The sequence below is a fragment of the Colobus angolensis genome, unplaced genomic scaffold (assembly GCF_000951035.1).
Source record: "Colobus angolensis palliatus isolate OR3802 unplaced genomic scaffold, Cang.pa_1.0 Scaffold41, whole genome shotgun sequence".
Lineage (NCBI taxonomy): Eukaryota > Metazoa > Chordata > Mammalia > Primates > Cercopithecidae > Colobus > Colobus angolensis.
This window is the reverse complement of record NW_012117488.1, coordinates 16485397-16502006: the sequence shown is the minus strand read 5'-3', so window position 1 is coordinate 16502006 and position 16610 is coordinate 16485397. Positions and strand designations below refer to the sequence as shown.

The window sequence follows — 16610 nt, the reverse complement described above, 5'->3', positions numbered from 1 at the left end:
AGCAGGTGGAACCAATTTGAATACAACACTATGGACAAAACCTGTGAGAAACCAGCAATTTTGTGAAAAAATCAAGGCGATACCTGTTCCACACTCAACCCATTAATACCAGAGAATAAAAAATTTGTCCACAAAGTTTAGCAGAAAAGAAAATTGTATATGAAACATGTTAAAACAAATGACATTCTAAAGCTTTAAGGTAAATTACTTCAGTTTCTACTTTCAATGTGAGGAGATTTTAACTTTAAAGATAAAACAAGGGTTTCAAGCAACAGATTCTTCAAATTGAATATGTCAGCACTCACTCATCCCATCTGAAATGTGATAAAAATATATCATACTACCATTTTTCAGAGGAAATATTTCCAAGGGCTCATAAGTTACTTCATTCTATTTGGTCTTAAAGGAAGTCCAGGCAGGCCCTTCTCAGCTCCTGAAATCACGTCTACGCCATTGTGTTATTTTTCATGCCCATTCTCACCAAGTTGTAACAGGCAATTCAAGTTTTGAATCATGGCAGAGCCACTTTGGAAGTTGCCAGAAGCAACAGCTCACTGCTCTGGATGGAATGTTGGTGAAGTGTATGGACGAGAAACCTCAGAGGACTGAAGAAAGGACCCCAGGGCTGAGGGTGGCAAACCTGACTGTGTCTGACAGTCTGGTCTGTGGCGCATCAGGCCTGATGACCCATCAGCCTCGTCTGTGGCCCATTAGGCCTGATGCCAGGATTAGTTATGTATCTCCGAATAGCTGGCATGAGAGTATCTCTCCAGCATACCCCAATCGCAAGAGCACCCAGTGAAAAACATAATCAGAGTGGCCAAAGAGCTTTGCAAGTCTCCGCTGCACCCTGGCTGGGTGTCAGATCCAGAGGCAAGTGGCAATGCATGTGCTGGCCACGGTCTGACTTCTCCTTCTGTGCCTGCTGTCTTGCTTCCTGAGTCTGAGGAAGGATATTCACGTCCATTGTGTAAGACCAAGATTTCTCACAAGTTATGTCTTTCTCCGGAGTCAGGACTTTGGTGAACTATTTTACCCCACTGGGCCTCAGTTTTCTCACGTGAAGATGGGGGTAAAAATCTCTGGTCAACTGACCTCACTTAGTAAGATTAAAATAGCACGTATATAAAAAGTGCCTTTGGCCAGGTGCGGTGGCTCATGTCTGTAATCCCAGCACTTTGGGAGGCCGAGGCAGGAGGATCACTCGAGGCCAGGAGTTCGAGATCAGCCTGGCCAACATGGGATGAAACCCCATCTCTACTAAAAATACAAAACTCAGCACGGTGTGGTGGTGCGCGCCTGTATCCCAGCTACTCGGGAGGCTGAGGCAGGAGAATCGCTTGAACCCAGGAGGCGGAGGTTGCAGCGAGTCAAGATCACGCCACTGCACTCCAGCCTGGGCCAGCAGAGCGAGACTCTGTCTCAAAACAAAAGTGCTTTTGTAAGGGAAGAGTGCTATGAAAACATAAGATTTTGTTGTTAGAATATGTGTCAGAATTAATTTTAAAATCTTTAAAGCAACCTTAAAGGCCACTTAGATTGGACCAGTTTCTCATGGTGAACTTAGAGGAAGGGCATTTACTTTCTTTTGACACTATTGTCTCAAATGACTAAACATGACTGTGTGTGTTTCAATTCCATTCAGCCCATCTCCCTACCACACTAAGGGCTTTCATTAATGGTATCTGCTTCCAAAGTTCCTTCAGAGAGAATATGGGGAAGACTTTAATATTATTTGAGAAATACATATAAGGCAAAAGGGAAACACAAAAATAAGCTTCTTCAGCAGGTTGGCTCCAGTCCTTCTTTTCTGGAAATTTCCTTCTTCTCATACCTCAGAATTAACATCTCACTAGAAAACGGAGTGGAGAAAGAAGAGGCTCTTGCCTCAAGGGTTTGCTGATGTGGTCTTACACCTACAGACTGTCTTCCTGGAGGTTTCCTTCTGTCTGATTAATCCATAAGAGGGCTGATTTACCCACCCAAACAGGATGTGGTTTAGAAGTCAACCACTCTCTGCTCCTCCGGAATAAGTGAAGGCATACATACTCTAGTACCACAATTTTTTTCCACAAGAGAAAAAGCCCCTAAATTTGGAGAAGAGTAGTTTCAGCCCAGATTGGTTTGTCAAGTAATTTAATTTCTAAAGTCACTAGAGAGTGCGGTAATCCTGGTGCTATTTTTGTTTCTTCGAACAACAAAGTTCATATCCCACCCAAGTATTACGTCTCTTGTTTTTTTTTTTTTTTTTTTTTTGGTCTCCTGGCATTTTAATCAGAGAAAAGTCACAGTTGTTTTGAGGAAAGCACTCCCAAGAGCTTTAATTAAAGCTGGAAGGATAAATCTGTTTACAGTGTGGTGAACACTATCATTAATAAAACATTGAAATAATTAACGAATTAAATTCTGCTTTGCGTGTCAACGGCTACGTTCAGGATCTTTGAGAACGTCTCCCCAGAAGATGCAGTACACTGTGTACTTAGTTTGCAGAAATGAAAAGGAAAAACTGAAACTGCATTTCTCTGAGACTCATAGATCATAGACTGAGAGTGCCTGAATGGAGTGAAGGCTACATTATCTTTATTTTATGGGAAAAGAAACTCAGTTTCAATGAGCTTAATGGCCTGGGTTCTAATGATGTGCTTGAAAAGGAAGACTTTTGATCGCACCACTGATACATAGTCTGTATTTTGTATCCTGGAATGATTAACCAGAAACAAAGGAAGGAAAAAGGTGAAATTAATAATAAGATCAGCAGCTCTGGGACACAGAATACAGAATGGAATAATCTGGGAAAAAAGGCAGGGCAGGCAAATTTCATAGTGTGATTAACTCTGCCATTGACAATGAGGGAATTTTAGCAGCTCAGGATATGAAGTGGTTTTTTCAGCAGGATATGGCTGTGTGCAAACCTTCACATTGGGACTTCCTTCACGCTCCTTCTCACTAACAGGCTCCTTGACTTGTTTTTAAGCTTTCTGGCAGACAACAGATCTCACAGGAAGCTCCAATGTGGACGTTCATATCGACAGTTAATGATGCATTGTTTTTTTTTCTTAATGCCACTCAGTAATTTCCTAGGGAAAACAATGGGAACCAAAGCTTGTTCCTGTCTTGATGGAAAGTCAGCTTCCAATATCGCCTTATTAATTTAACACATGAAAGTATTTGTATACTTGTTGTTGCTACAGCAACTTGTTTTGTGGGGGCATATTTCATGCAAAATGTGAAAAATCTGAAAAAGAAAACAAACGTTATCTGCATATTTATGTGCATATAAATAGAAATGTATGTGTGCTAAGGTTCTTGTGATTAGAGGTACGTGCCCCTTGCCCTCAGTCTAAATTATGCTGTACTTGTTGGTTAAATTTACAAAACATCTATCTAATGAAAACAACAAGCCAACCACTTCCAAGGAGTTTCAGAAAAGCTGGAAACACATGAAATTATTCATAATTAGGTGATCGGTGGATGATAACAGCACCCACCCTGTACACAGACACAACGAGCATATAAATGAGCCTGCTGAGCTCGGAAGGCGAAAAACGGTAATTTTACCTCAAGGTGAACCTGAAGCTAAGCTTTTGTGACTTTCACCTTTCAGAGGGATGGAGCAGCAAAGTCCCTGCATGCTAGGCTTAGAAACAGGAAGCACCCAACCCATCTCAACGTGATTCGGCAGGGAGATGATGGACATTTCATAAAATACACTTTTTGAAAGTATATGAACGGGAATAAATGGTAAAAATCCTGCATACTGTAACATAAACAAGTGGGTGTTAGAGTCTGATAGACTTTGTTTCCAAGCCTGTCACTAGGTCACTAGGTCACTAACTGTGACCTTGAGTGTTTACCCATTTCTCTGAACTTCAGCACTCTCGTTTTTACAATGGGGATGATTATACCTCCTTCCCAGGATTGCAGTGAGGATCAGATAAAAAATATGTCAAGTACTTAGCATAGATCTGGCCACATTCTGTGCACTCGATAAAGGATCAATGTCCTATGAGTAGGACAATTGTCATTTAAGCTCTCCTCCCTCTAGCCAGGTGGGGCCATGGCTTCCTGTTGCCCCTCAGAAGTTAAGTGTGGCTCTGTGATGTGCTTTGGCAGTGAAGGTGGGTGCAAGTGATCCAGCAGGGAGACCTGAGAACCATCACGATGAGCTGTGATCTTTCTCCCTCTGTGATATGGTCAGGCTTTCTGTCCCCACCCAAATCTCATCTTGATTTGTAATCCCCGGCATTGAGGGAGGGACCTGGTGGGAGGTGATTTGATCGTGGGGGCGGTTTTCCCCATGCTCTTCTCATGATAGTGGGTGAGTTCTCACAAGATCTGATGGTTTTATAAGTGTTTGGAAGTTCCTCCTTCCCTTGCCTCTTTCACCTGCTGCCATGTAAAACATGCCTGCTTCCCCTTCTGCCATGATTTTAAGTTTCCTGCTTCCCCTTCTGCCAGGATTCTAAGTTTCCTCCCCAGCCATGCAGAACTGAATTAATTAAACCTCTTTCCTTTATAAATTAACCGAGTCTTGGGTAGTTCTTTATAGTGGTGTGAGAACTGACTAATACACTCTGCCTTGGGGCAGGCAACATTTTAGAGGACGCTGTTCCCCAGGTCTGGGTCCTGGTGTGAGAAGATATGGAGCAGACCCCAGCTGGCCCAGCCATAGAACACGGCATAAGCAAGAAGAAAAACCTCTAGTTTTGGGAGTTTGAGGTACCTTGCTTCTCCTGATCATGTTTTCTCGAGATGGATGATTTGAGATTCTTTTTTCTTCTGGGGCAATCTCAGATTGTGTCTAACTCCGAAGAATGATGTAAATCTGTTCTGTTGACAAATGCTTTGTGAGAGGCCATGTAGTCTCAGTGTTTTCACTGACACGAGAATTGCCTTGCACAGAGGAATTGCTACAGTTGCAGTTTCAGAGCTCCTGGAAGACCACCATTTCTACCTTAGTGAGAGCTTCCCACAGTACCAAGAATGGGACAACGTTACTGATACAGGAGTGCTGGGAAGGGAGGAGCATGGTCCCTTTAAATGATAGAGAAGGGGGAAGGGAAGTGCAGGGTAGAGAAAGGACAGTCCTTGGCTAGCGCTCCACCCCCACGGACCAAAGTGAGGACAGGTCACTTTCCCTCCCAAATGCTGCATTTTCCAAGACGACCCGGGCCCACCATGCCCCCATCCTGGGCCTTTAATAACCTGAGACCCTAGTGGGCAGATACACAAGCGGCTGGACGTCGTGAGGAACACAATGAGGGAAGAAGGCACAAGTGGCTGGTCGTCGAGAGCCCACCCGTGGAAGAGCACACCAACAGGCACTGGCGGAACGACGTGGAGTTTGCGCGGAGCTGCTGGAGAAGAGTCCAGGAGAAAACCATCTCCCTTCCAGTCCCCCCAACAATAAAACCTTGCACTCAGTATCCAAGATCACGTGTGATCCGAATCTTCCTGTACACCAAGGCAAGAAACCCTGGGATACAGAAATCCCTCTGTCTTTGTGATAAGGAAGGGGGTCTAATTGAGCTGGTGAACACAAGCCGCCTATAGACGGCAAACCCAAAGGGCACCTGTAACACGCGCCCACTGGGGCTGCGGCTTGTAAACATTCAGCCTTAGACACTGCGGTGGGGTCGAAGCCCCACAGCCTGCCCATCTATATGCTCCCCTAGAGGTTTCAGCAGAGGGGCACTGAAGAAGCGAGCCACACCCCTATCGCACGCCTTGTGAGGGAGACAAGGAGACCTTTCCTGTTTCATTACCATACAAACATGCTTAGGGCTGCAAAATGTAAGCTTCCCCGGAGAGGCACATCTGTCAATCATACTGAACTGCTTGTTGGTTTGGGGATGTGAGAAAACAAGTTACCAAGAGCTATTTTGACACAGGCAAATTCATTTCGTTTCTGACTTAATCTAGAGATGGATTCAGCAATCCCAAGGTAGACGTCTCATCTTTTCTCACCCTCTACATATTTCTCAGTATTGGAGGTTAGCGTGAGTTCAGTCTCCTGTAATAGGCCATTTCACTTTAAGTGTATGTTAAACTAATATTGACCTTTCCAAAGTAAAACAAAATCTGGTATTTGTGCTTAAAACACTGAAGCAGCAATAGATGTGGAAAGTAGAGGATTAATCATCTTGTGTTTTTTTTTTTTCTTCTTGCTTGGAAACTCTCTCTGGGAATTAGTCATTTTATATCTAGCACTAAACGTAAGACAGGCTCCGACTATTCTCCTGAAAAGGAAGCCTGGATCCTTCAGCAAATAATCTTTTGTATAATTTGCCTACAGTTTAACCCACAGATCCAGCTATGGATGTTTCATTTAACAGTGAGTGAAAAACTCAGGACTGTCAGCATCAGGCCTTTGGGTGGGAATACCCAGATATCAAGGTTGGGCAAGTGGGCATTAGGAGTGGTGCCAGGGATGAGAGGGAGTAGACGGCTGGAAAAAGGGGTCAGTGGTGGGGATGTGGGGCAGACGAGGTATCTGTGGGGATACGTAAGTGACAGCGGGAAGGGAATGTCAGAACAAAGCGAGGAAAGTAGAGGCAGCATCACTAATGAGGACACAGGTATGTACATTTCATGCCTAAACATGGATATCTCATCAACGGAGAGTGCCTTCAACCAAACCCCTTCTTGGATGTGTGCTATATAGGCCTACGTGGAAAAACACACTCCAACCTTTCCTTCCCTTCTCCTACCCTGAACAAACAGAAATCTATACTTGGAAACAATTATTTCATACACGTCTATAAACAGGATTCATATATTTTATCCAGGAAATAAAAACATGTCAAAATAGGAAGCCCATTAACAGACAGTGTGTAGTTGGGAAAAATCAGATCTTGGAGCTGTTATCAAAGTGAGACACCTGTACTCACATTCTCGGAAGAGTAGTATGTAAGTATCTGAGAAGATAAATGGGTTTTCAGGGATGTCATCTGGGCCTGCTTTTCTCTGATTGTGTAGTGATGCGCTCATTTTGCAGTGATTTATACCTGATGGCTGTTAACCTATCTTCTCATTGGAGGCCATTTGGCACAGTACCACTTTCTTTCAACAACCTCTCTAGACAGTCAAAAACTTACTCAATCCTAGATAGGCTTGATCTTATGCTGCATACCTGTATCCACTCTCGGTAGGAATCTTCTCCGGGAGTCCACCCATTCTCAGGATAGTTCAGGCGGGAGCGCTCTGCAGACCAGTTGGTGCTATACTGGGAAGAAGCTGTGATCTGGTCAGAATGAATTTCTCCTGATTCCATGCCCAGAGCTTCCATACATTTGAAATCTGAAGGGAAAAACAGGGCCCAAAGTCATCAAAACATAGGGGATTTATGAAATTTAAAAAAGAAAAAGATGCATTTTTCTTTTTTAACTTGACAAACCAAAGAGTTCATTCATTCAAAATTCTTTAAAAAGATGGTAGTAAGGGACTTACTGGAATATAGCACTGATACTTGGATTTTCATGGCAATATTTAAAAATAAGGTTATCAAGATCATACAGTGATTAATAATTTTCCCAAGTGGACCTAGGTTGACAAAAAGACTATTTGAAATGTACCAGGAAATGATGAAAATTCTGATTTGTGTTCACAGTTGAGTATATGTGTTTATAACTATCTATGGCTCTACCTGTCATATGGGTACACACAAAAAGTTGTATTTAAAATAAAATTTTTGTATTAAATTATTTCTTTTAATATCAAAGAGAACTGAAAAAAGACTCTATGTCTAGTTACAATTCATACTCAAAGGATGGTAGATCTTAACTCCCTGTCTTTCAGATTCTACTATTGGCACCCAGACCACCTCTTCCTGACTTCCTTTGTTCTTATGCCCCGCCTCTGGCCTGATCATGACTATTAACATAATTATGCATTGGGGGTAAACTGCACTGTCGCATGGCCCCAAAGCACCACAGTTTTAGAGCACAAAATCAAAATGCTCACAACAGTGACCATGAAACATCAAAATTTATATTCTCTGAGGCCTAACATCCTCAGTTTGATGATACTGGGGAAATGAGCATTCAGTTTTAGGAAAATGTTAATCCAAAGTACACAAGTGAAAAAAAGCTTTAGCGATTAAAGGGAAGGTCTTCAACAATCCAGAAAATCTCAGCTAATCAAAATTCCCCATTTTCTGAATTTTCTGTCAATAACAGATAAGGTTTTAGGGCATACAGGGTTTTCTTGCAATGGCTTCATTTTTTTTTTATTTTTTTTTATTTTTTAGGATTTTTTTATTGAATTTGCTTCTTTATCTTTACAATCTATCTCACTTTATTATTTTTTTTATTATACTTTAAGTTCTAGGGTACATGTGCATAACGTGCAGGTTTGTTACATATGTATACTTGTGCCATGTTGGTGTGCTGCACCCATCAACTCGTCAGCACCCATCAATTCATCATTTATATCAGGTATAACTCCCAGTGCAATCCCTCCCCCCTCCCCCCTCCCCATAATAGGCCCCAGTGCGTGATGTTCCCCTTCCCGAGTCCAAGTGATCTCATTGTTCAGTTCCCACCTATGAGTGAGAACATGCGGTGTTTGGTTTTCTGTTCTTGTGATAGTTTGCTAAGAATGATGGTTTCCAGCTGCATCCATGTCCCTACAAAGGATGCAAACTCATCCTTTTTTATGGCTGCATAGTATTCCATGGTGTATATGTGCCACATTTTCTTAATCCAGTCTGTCACAGATGGACATTTGGGTTGATTCCAAGTCTTTGCTATTGTGAATAGTGCCGCAATAAACATACGTGTGCATGTGTCTTTATAGCAGCATGATTTATAATCCTTTGGGTATATACCCAGTAGTGGGATGGCTGGGTCATATGGTACATCTAGTTCTAGATCCTTGAGGAATTGAATGGCTTCATATTTTTAAGCTTAGCTTTGTTATTTGTAATATAACAATTATTTACAGGCACAAAAATACATAAATCAAATAAATCCAATAAATAAAATATAAATAAGGTTTTGAAATTTCACTGGCCTCTTTATTTTCCAGTGAGATCTGCTGTAGAAGATATGAGCATATCTGTAGGATACCTCTCCAAACACCCCTTGTCCTCTCCCTATGTTACTTTACAGCCTGGGAGCTAGAGCTGATAATTGCACAAACAATTTATTCTTTGTTCTTTTTTGTTGTTGTTCTTGAGACTGGGTCTTACTCTGTCAACCAGGCTGGAGTGCAGTGGCATGATTATAGCTCCCTGCAGTCTTAAACTTCGGGGCTCAAGCAATCTTCCCGCAGTCTCCCAAGTAGCTGGGACTACAGACAGGATCCACCATGCCCAGCTAACTTTTCAATTTTTAGTACAGTCAAGTTTGCATTTTATTGCCAAAGCTGGTCTCCAACTCCTGGCCTCAAGCAATCCTCCTGCCTCGCCCTCCCAAAGCACTGGGATTACAGGAATGAGCCACCAGTCCTGGCCTTATTCTTTGTTCTTTCAGATTTTTTCTTGGGCCTTTAAAAGACCTAGAGACCACAAAAACTTTGAGGAAGGGTTGAGCTAGCTGAGTTGAGTATTTTAATAGAATACAAAAAACATAATGGCTTCCTCCAGCATCTTCCACAACCAAACCACTGTGCATCATCCACACTTTGTGACTGCTCTGTCAGTGAACTACCGCAGATTTGTTCTTATCGTCTGGGATAGATGCCTGTCCTCTTATGATGCTCAGCCTTGTATGCATTGGAGGGTGCCAGGTAGATGCTCTAGTCACATTTCATTGTTTCAAGGCACTGTTTTGCCATTTCCCACTTTCTCCCATAATTTCAGAGGCTCCCAAGCAGGCTTCTCACCCACAATTTTATAAAGAAAGCACAGCAAATAGTTCTTCCTATTGATATTAAAAAAAAAAAAAAATTTAAAAGAGAAAAACAGATACCTGACACCCCCGTTCACAACACATTACTTTAGTGCTTCATGTCGCCACAGGTGTGTGAGCAGGAATAACACTGAGTATTTACCACAGGGCTTTGCAAAATGAATAAACACTGACCTTCTGAGACACTGCTCTGCAAGACACTGTAGTTTGCTGAGAAACCTTCTTTTGCTATTGCACTGTCGGTGTAAAAAACCATGGAGAGAATGCCCGATGAGGATCGGATTCGACCTGGTGTTTTCTGTCCACAGTAACGCCCAATGTGAGGGCCAACTGGAAAGGGAGGAATACAGACAATGTCAAAATGTCTTTTCTCCTGCAGCAGATGCAAGAATTACCACTTACAAACATGGGTCCCAGCAGAACCCAGAAGTGTTTTCTAACCCAAAGCAAGGCTTCCCTAAGTTAATTGGTTTGCAGTGAACATATTGGATTGGGTTTGCGGAGAAGATTTTAAAGTGTACTCAGAAGGGCAGTAACAGGCATAACCGCATTCCCCAGTGAGCAGAACTGTTTTCAGGAACAGAATCAAAATGCTTGCTTCAATTGCAAAGAATGAGATTTAGGCTATTGAAGTGGCACCTTGGTACCCACTGGCAGGGCAAAACTGTATACACAGCCCAGCGCCAAAAGATTCCTGCTAAGCTGTGGTCACTGAGGTTTCTGAGTTACCTGTCCTCACCTCTCTTGCCCTAGGGGAGATTCTGGGGATGCTGATGTCCAGGGAACCCTCTGGTCTGATCAGTCCCAGGGGTCTGATCCACAACTGACCTGTGATTGGCTTCCTCATGCTATCTTTTTGCCCTGGATTCTTATTATGATAAACATCACAGGCTTGGACAAAGGACAGTGGATTATGTCCTACATAGGGCTTTATGTGAAGACAAATCATTGTAACCATGTAAAAAGTTGGAGACTACATATACCAATAATTTATAAATAATGGCAACCTATAATCTAAATGAAATAAAAATGCATCTGTCTGACTTCTGTCCTAGTTTTTTCTCTCCTAACTGAGAGGTGACTTGTTTCCAGGGGCCAAGAAATCACCAAAAGCATCCATTTGATTGTGCACACCAGGAAAAAAAGGGGACTTGAGGAGGCGAATGATTAGGAACACCCACTAATTTATGTTAAAGTCAAATTGTTTGATGGCTGGGTGCAGTGGCCCACTCCTGTGATCCCAGCACTTTGGGAAGCTAAAGTGGGTGGATCACTTGAGGTCAGGAGCTCGAGACCAGCCTGGTCAACATGGTGAAACCTCGTTTCTACTAAAACTACAAAGTGTGCCAGGTGTGGTGGGCAGTGCCTGTAGTTCCAGCTACTGGGGAGTCTGAGGCAAGACCCAGGGGGCGGAAGTCGCAGTGAGCCAGGATTGCACCACTGCACTCCAGTCTGGATGACGGAGTGAGACTCTGTCTCAAAAAAATACAAAAATCAATACAACAATTTGCTGTTTGACTTAAACTGGCCACACCTTTGTTGAAGTACTTTAAGCAAACCCTGGCAATGAGTAAACTGGAAATTGCCTTGGGAAGAGTGCAGAACTCCTCTGTATGGCGAATCTTTCCACTTCCCTGTCCTGATTATCGACAAGCCACACACAAAAAAGTCCTTTTTTTTTCCCTCTAGGTTTTTTCATTGCACATATGGTAAAAACATACCAGATGGTTTGGGTTTAGAAGGACAATATGGTGTGGACTGTTTTCCCCTCCAAGAAATCCATGGTTCTGTGCGTTTCCACGAAGAATGATTGCTTTGTTTAAAGAAGCACATTAGGTGGACATGTCCCTGGAGGAAGGGGCCTTCAACAGGGATGTGGTGTTTCAAGGCCAGTGTGTGCAGTATGGATGCAGGACGCGGCTGACGAAGGCCAAGAGAGACTTCAGATGTGGTTGCCGAAGTGAACCTCACAAGAACTGGTCTCCCTGAAGTCCCGAGTACCAGCTGCGTTCCTAGTAGGCAGCACATCCGAGCCCCCGTTTTGTGGATTGCACAGATCCTCAGCTGACAGGTTTTCAGCTCTTGGCCAATTCTCTTAAAAAAAAAAAAAACCCAAACCCAAACAAAATAAAATAACTAAAGTAAACCAAAATGGTTCACCTATTTGAGTTAGCGCAAAACTGGGCTGCTTTGAACAATACCTGCTAATTTCTCGATGTGTTGGAAATAACAGAAGAGTTGAGTGAATTCAGAGTTTTCTCTCTACCGCAACCCTTCACTCTCCCTCCAGGCACCACACAGTTTGTGTGCTTAGACTGCTTTATCAGGAAGAAAACGAGGAGGATGACCCAGTGGGGAGGATTGATACGGATTATCTACAGGACATCATGCTGACACGGACAACAGCTTTGCATTATGGAAGCAAATTTTGTTATATTAGACTTCTCTGTTGGCAGAAGAAAGCATCTCAGAAGATGAAACTCTTGCTGTTTTTTGTCTCTCTTCAGCTTTAATCCTGGCTTCTGATTCTTCTACAGGTAGTGGTTCTTTGCTATTTAATAGATTTTCTTCATTCTGGATGTGGCCCTAGTAGTAATGCAACACTTTTTTTTTCTTATCTCTGGAGCACGAAGTTGTCCATAACCTACACACGAAAATGCCTTGCTAGAAGCATACACTTAAGTCTTTACTGTCCTAAAAAAGAATCTCATTTCTGATCTGCAATATTAAAAAGAAGGCTTAGAGTCCATTCAGACTTCCTCACTACTTTTTCCCTCATTTAAATTCCATTAGTGTGGCTTCACAATGTTTTTTCTTTAGTTTGTGGGCAAACGTTTACAGCCCTAATCCTTGGGGTCGTTCTCTGATCACCACAGCCGCTGACCTCCCCCAGAATACAAGCTGACAAGCAAAGCTGTGATCGCCCTGTGGAAGCCCAGGCGGCTGATCCTCCCCGCCACTATCACCCAATTCCTTTGGGGAGGGCAGAAGGGGAATCTCTTTGAAAGAGAAAACAGAAGAGAACTTGTCTGATGCAGACTTGCAATTTAGAGAGTCTCCATGACTCACTGGTTTATAATGTTTAAGACATGCTGGGTAAATCTGCCTTCTGTCCCTAGAACATTGCCCCCGGATAACAGCGTGTCACTTTCTTTAGGAGCCCTCAAGATACGACAGTGAAAGGCTTTTTCGACTATAATACAAAGACGTATTGAATTTTCCTGAACAACAGCAAGACCTTAGCCTAGCAAGCTAATGTAATATTGATCTGAGTGAGAGTGGATGAAATACTCTTATCCGTCTCGTGTGTGTGCTCATTTGTGTATTTACATGAACATAGCTATTGAATTTCCTATTTCTGTTATTGTGAACCCAAGGGCCGAGGAGATGAATGAAAACGGTCACAAAAGCAGAAATATAATTCAAAAATTGAATTATTGCAGAATTTTAGCAAGCAGCATGTGCCAAGCTTCAGGGAAAGGAGAGCTATAATGATCATATCTCATCAGATGTGAAAGGAATATAGTATTTGTGCTGTTTAAATATATGCCTACAACGGGCAATGGTGATCCCATATCCTTTGCATTTTCCCATTAATCTCTCCAATAATTATAACCTTATCTCAGAATCAGATGGTTTGGCTTTCTGCCACATTTTTATGTGAAAAAAATAAATGTGCTGGTCTACTACAAGCAGGTATTTTAAAATCTGTTTTTTTCTTTTTTAGAGATGGCTGTCTCACTCTGTTGCCCAGGCTGCAGTGCAGTGGCACAATCATAGCTCATTATAACCTAGAACTCCTGGGCTCAAGTGATCCTCCCACTTCAGTCTCCTGAGGGGCTGGGACTCCAGGCTCATGCCACTATGTCCAGCTAATTTTTAAATTTTTTTTTTTTGCAGAGACAGGGTCTCATCTCTTGATGTTGCCCAGGATGGTCTTGAACTCCTGGCCTCAAGCAGTCCTCCCACCTAGGCCTCCCAAAGTGATGGAATTACAGGTGTGAGCTACTACACCTGGCCTAAAGGTATCCTTTTAAAATGAAGTATTTTGAATAATAAACAAAAAAGGGATTCGTTTCAAAGGTACAAGATAGGCCGTCTATACTTTTCTGAAATTAATAGACTTTTTGGTGTGGAATATCTGGAATACCAAAAATACATTTTGTAGCTTTTCCCCAGAAAAAATTGGCATATTTATATCTAGCTCTTCTAAATTAGTCTTTAGAAGGTTAATTAAATGTAAAAGTAAATAAAAGCAAGCAGAACTCAATCTAGCTATTATGAAATGTATTCCTGAAATGATTGATAATTTTTGGAACACAGGTAACAATTGCAGTTCCAGCCCCTTTCGCCAGCTGAGGCAGAAGGCTGACATCATCAGCACTGATGTGATGTGAGCTAAGCATTCACTTCCGGCCCCATCATCCAGCACCAACACTTACAGCATCTACCTGGGCAATGATGCTGCGCTCTTGGCCTTAGCCCGTATGTAAACCTTCACCAATTTTTTTCAAATTTGCCATTTATGAATCCATGCAGCTTCAAACAGAGTGGTAGACGGAGATGTGGAATTCACAACATGCATGCCTTGAATTTTGAGTTCTGGAGTAAACTGCTTTTCCTCAAAGTCAATTTGAATCAATGGATAGCTTGCAATTACCTAGTCATTTAATTCAATGTTTATGATAAAATGCAACGTAAAATCACTTGATGGTTAAAAGCCTTCCGCACCTTCTGGTTGTTGTTTTTGGAAAGGACATCAAAGACTAAAAGCAATTTTGTTGGCAGAGGAACTATGTGTGTTGAACTACTATGACAAAAATGTTTCTAGTGTCATTGACCAAAAAAAAAAAAAAAAAAAACCAGGAGGATGCAGTTTTATTTTGCCTAAAAAAGAAAACCGTTATGCAGGTACAGGCTGAATGAGGCCAGGTAAATATTAACAAATATACAAATGCATTCTTCATATTCCAAAGCCAGTTTTCTCTGGGAACAAGTGAAAGGCACCATAGTTTAAAACATGCATAAATTGCAAGGCTGATAACTCTTATTGTTAATTGTTCCTCGATTCAACTCAGTGATTTTCTAGAGCCAGAAAATTACTACTTTGAAAAACCCTTGACACTAATAACAATGTGCCTTCTTTCTGAAAGTCTTCTAAATAAGTTGGTTGATTGGACCTCCTCTTCAGATGTCAATTTAAATGAAAGTTCTAGAAAGGAAAGCTGCAAATTTGGGTTGTGAACAAATAAATCCATTGTAAAATGTTCCAACTATTGTTACAATATTATTATAATACTGTTTTCCTAATTATCAGATTGAATACTTGGAAATCAATCAGAACTCTGTTTGGGCAAATCTCATTATTTAATAAAAGAGTTTTGATAAGATTATCATAACCCTGTTTATATGGTAAAAGAGCAAAGAAGATACTAAACTAATGTTAACTCACCCATTTATTCCAATGGCAATATAAGGATTCTCTAAACCTGGTTTTTCTCTAATGCTGTTTACTATTGAGGAACATAGCTAAATTGAATCACACTAATAATAATGTCATTTCAAAGACTAAGGCAATCTCCTTTACATTTTACTTACTCTTTTTTTTAAAACAGATTCTCGCTCTGTTACCCAGGTTGGAGTGCAGTGGCCATGATCTCGGCTCACTGCAACCTCTGCCTCCCAGGTTCAAGTGATTCTCCTGCCTCAGCCTCCTGAGTAGCTGAATTACAGGCATGCACCACCACGCCCGGCTAATTTTTGTATTTTGCATACAGATGGGGGTTTCACTATGTTGGCCAGGCTGGTCTCGAACTCATGACCTCAGGTGATCCACCCACCTTGGCATCCCAAAGTGTTGGGACTATAGGTATGAACCACAGCACCCGGTCTACATTTTACTTTATTCTTTATGTACAATGTATTTAAATATTCTTTTGAGAATAGTATCTGACTCTGTTTTACAGATAGTTATACATCTCCTAACTCCATGATGGTGAAGACTTCCAAGCTATCCTCTCTGATCTGTGTAATGTGTGTTCTCTAGAGAAATCTTAATATTAAACCAGACTAAACACAAGACAAGCAATGCAGCTGTAACAAATTATTGGATATTATCCCTCACTGTTCAGAATTTCACTATGTATTTTTGCCATTCACCTTCTAATTCACAAGAGTGGAATGGAAAACTTTCATTTAGATGTTCACATGGCTATTTCCTCCACCTCCTTCAAATTTTCACTCAAATGTTGTTTTCTTTAATAAGGTCTAACCTCGGCCGGGTACGGAGGCTCATGCCTGTAATCCCAGCACTTTGGGAGGTCGAGGCGGGGGGATCACCTGAGGTCAGGAGTTTGAGACCAGACTGGCCAACATGGTGAAAACCCGTCTCTACCAAAAATGCAAAAAATTAGCTGAGTGTGGTGGTGGGCACCTGTAATCCCAGCTACTCAGGCGGCTGAGGCAGGAGAATCGCTTGAACCCAGCAGGCGGAGGTTGCAGGGAGCCAAGATCGCTCCACTGCACTCCAGCCTGGGTGACAAGAGCGAAACTCTGTCTCAAAAATAAATAAATAAATAGATAAATAAATAAATAAATAAATAAATGAAAGGTCTAACCTCACCACCCTATTTAAAATTTCACTCTATATCTTTCCCCTCCTAACTTCTTATCCCTTGACTCTGCTCTACTTTTTCTTGCTTGCATTTGGGGAGATTTGTTTACAGCACTTTTCACCTTCTAACATTTTACACACATAAT

The 16610-nt window shown here is 41.8% G+C and overlaps 1 protein-coding gene across 7 annotated transcripts in view; it reads right to left on the bottom strand.

The window, feature by feature from the left end:
* Positions 1–16610, bottom strand: part of NRP1 (neuropilin 1) — a 158134-nt gene that overhangs the window by 69726 nt on the left and 71798 nt on the right. For all 7 annotated transcript variants that reach the window (XM_011956184.1, XM_011956183.1, XM_011956185.1 and 4 more), the window contains 2 exons: positions 10026–10181; positions 7133–7299 (listed from right to left, as the gene is read on the bottom strand). In XM_011956184.1, the coding sequence (XP_011811574.1) occupies positions 7133–7299; positions 10026–10181 (323 nt within the window). The remainder of the gene's footprint in view (positions 1–7132; positions 7300–10025; positions 10182–16610) is intronic.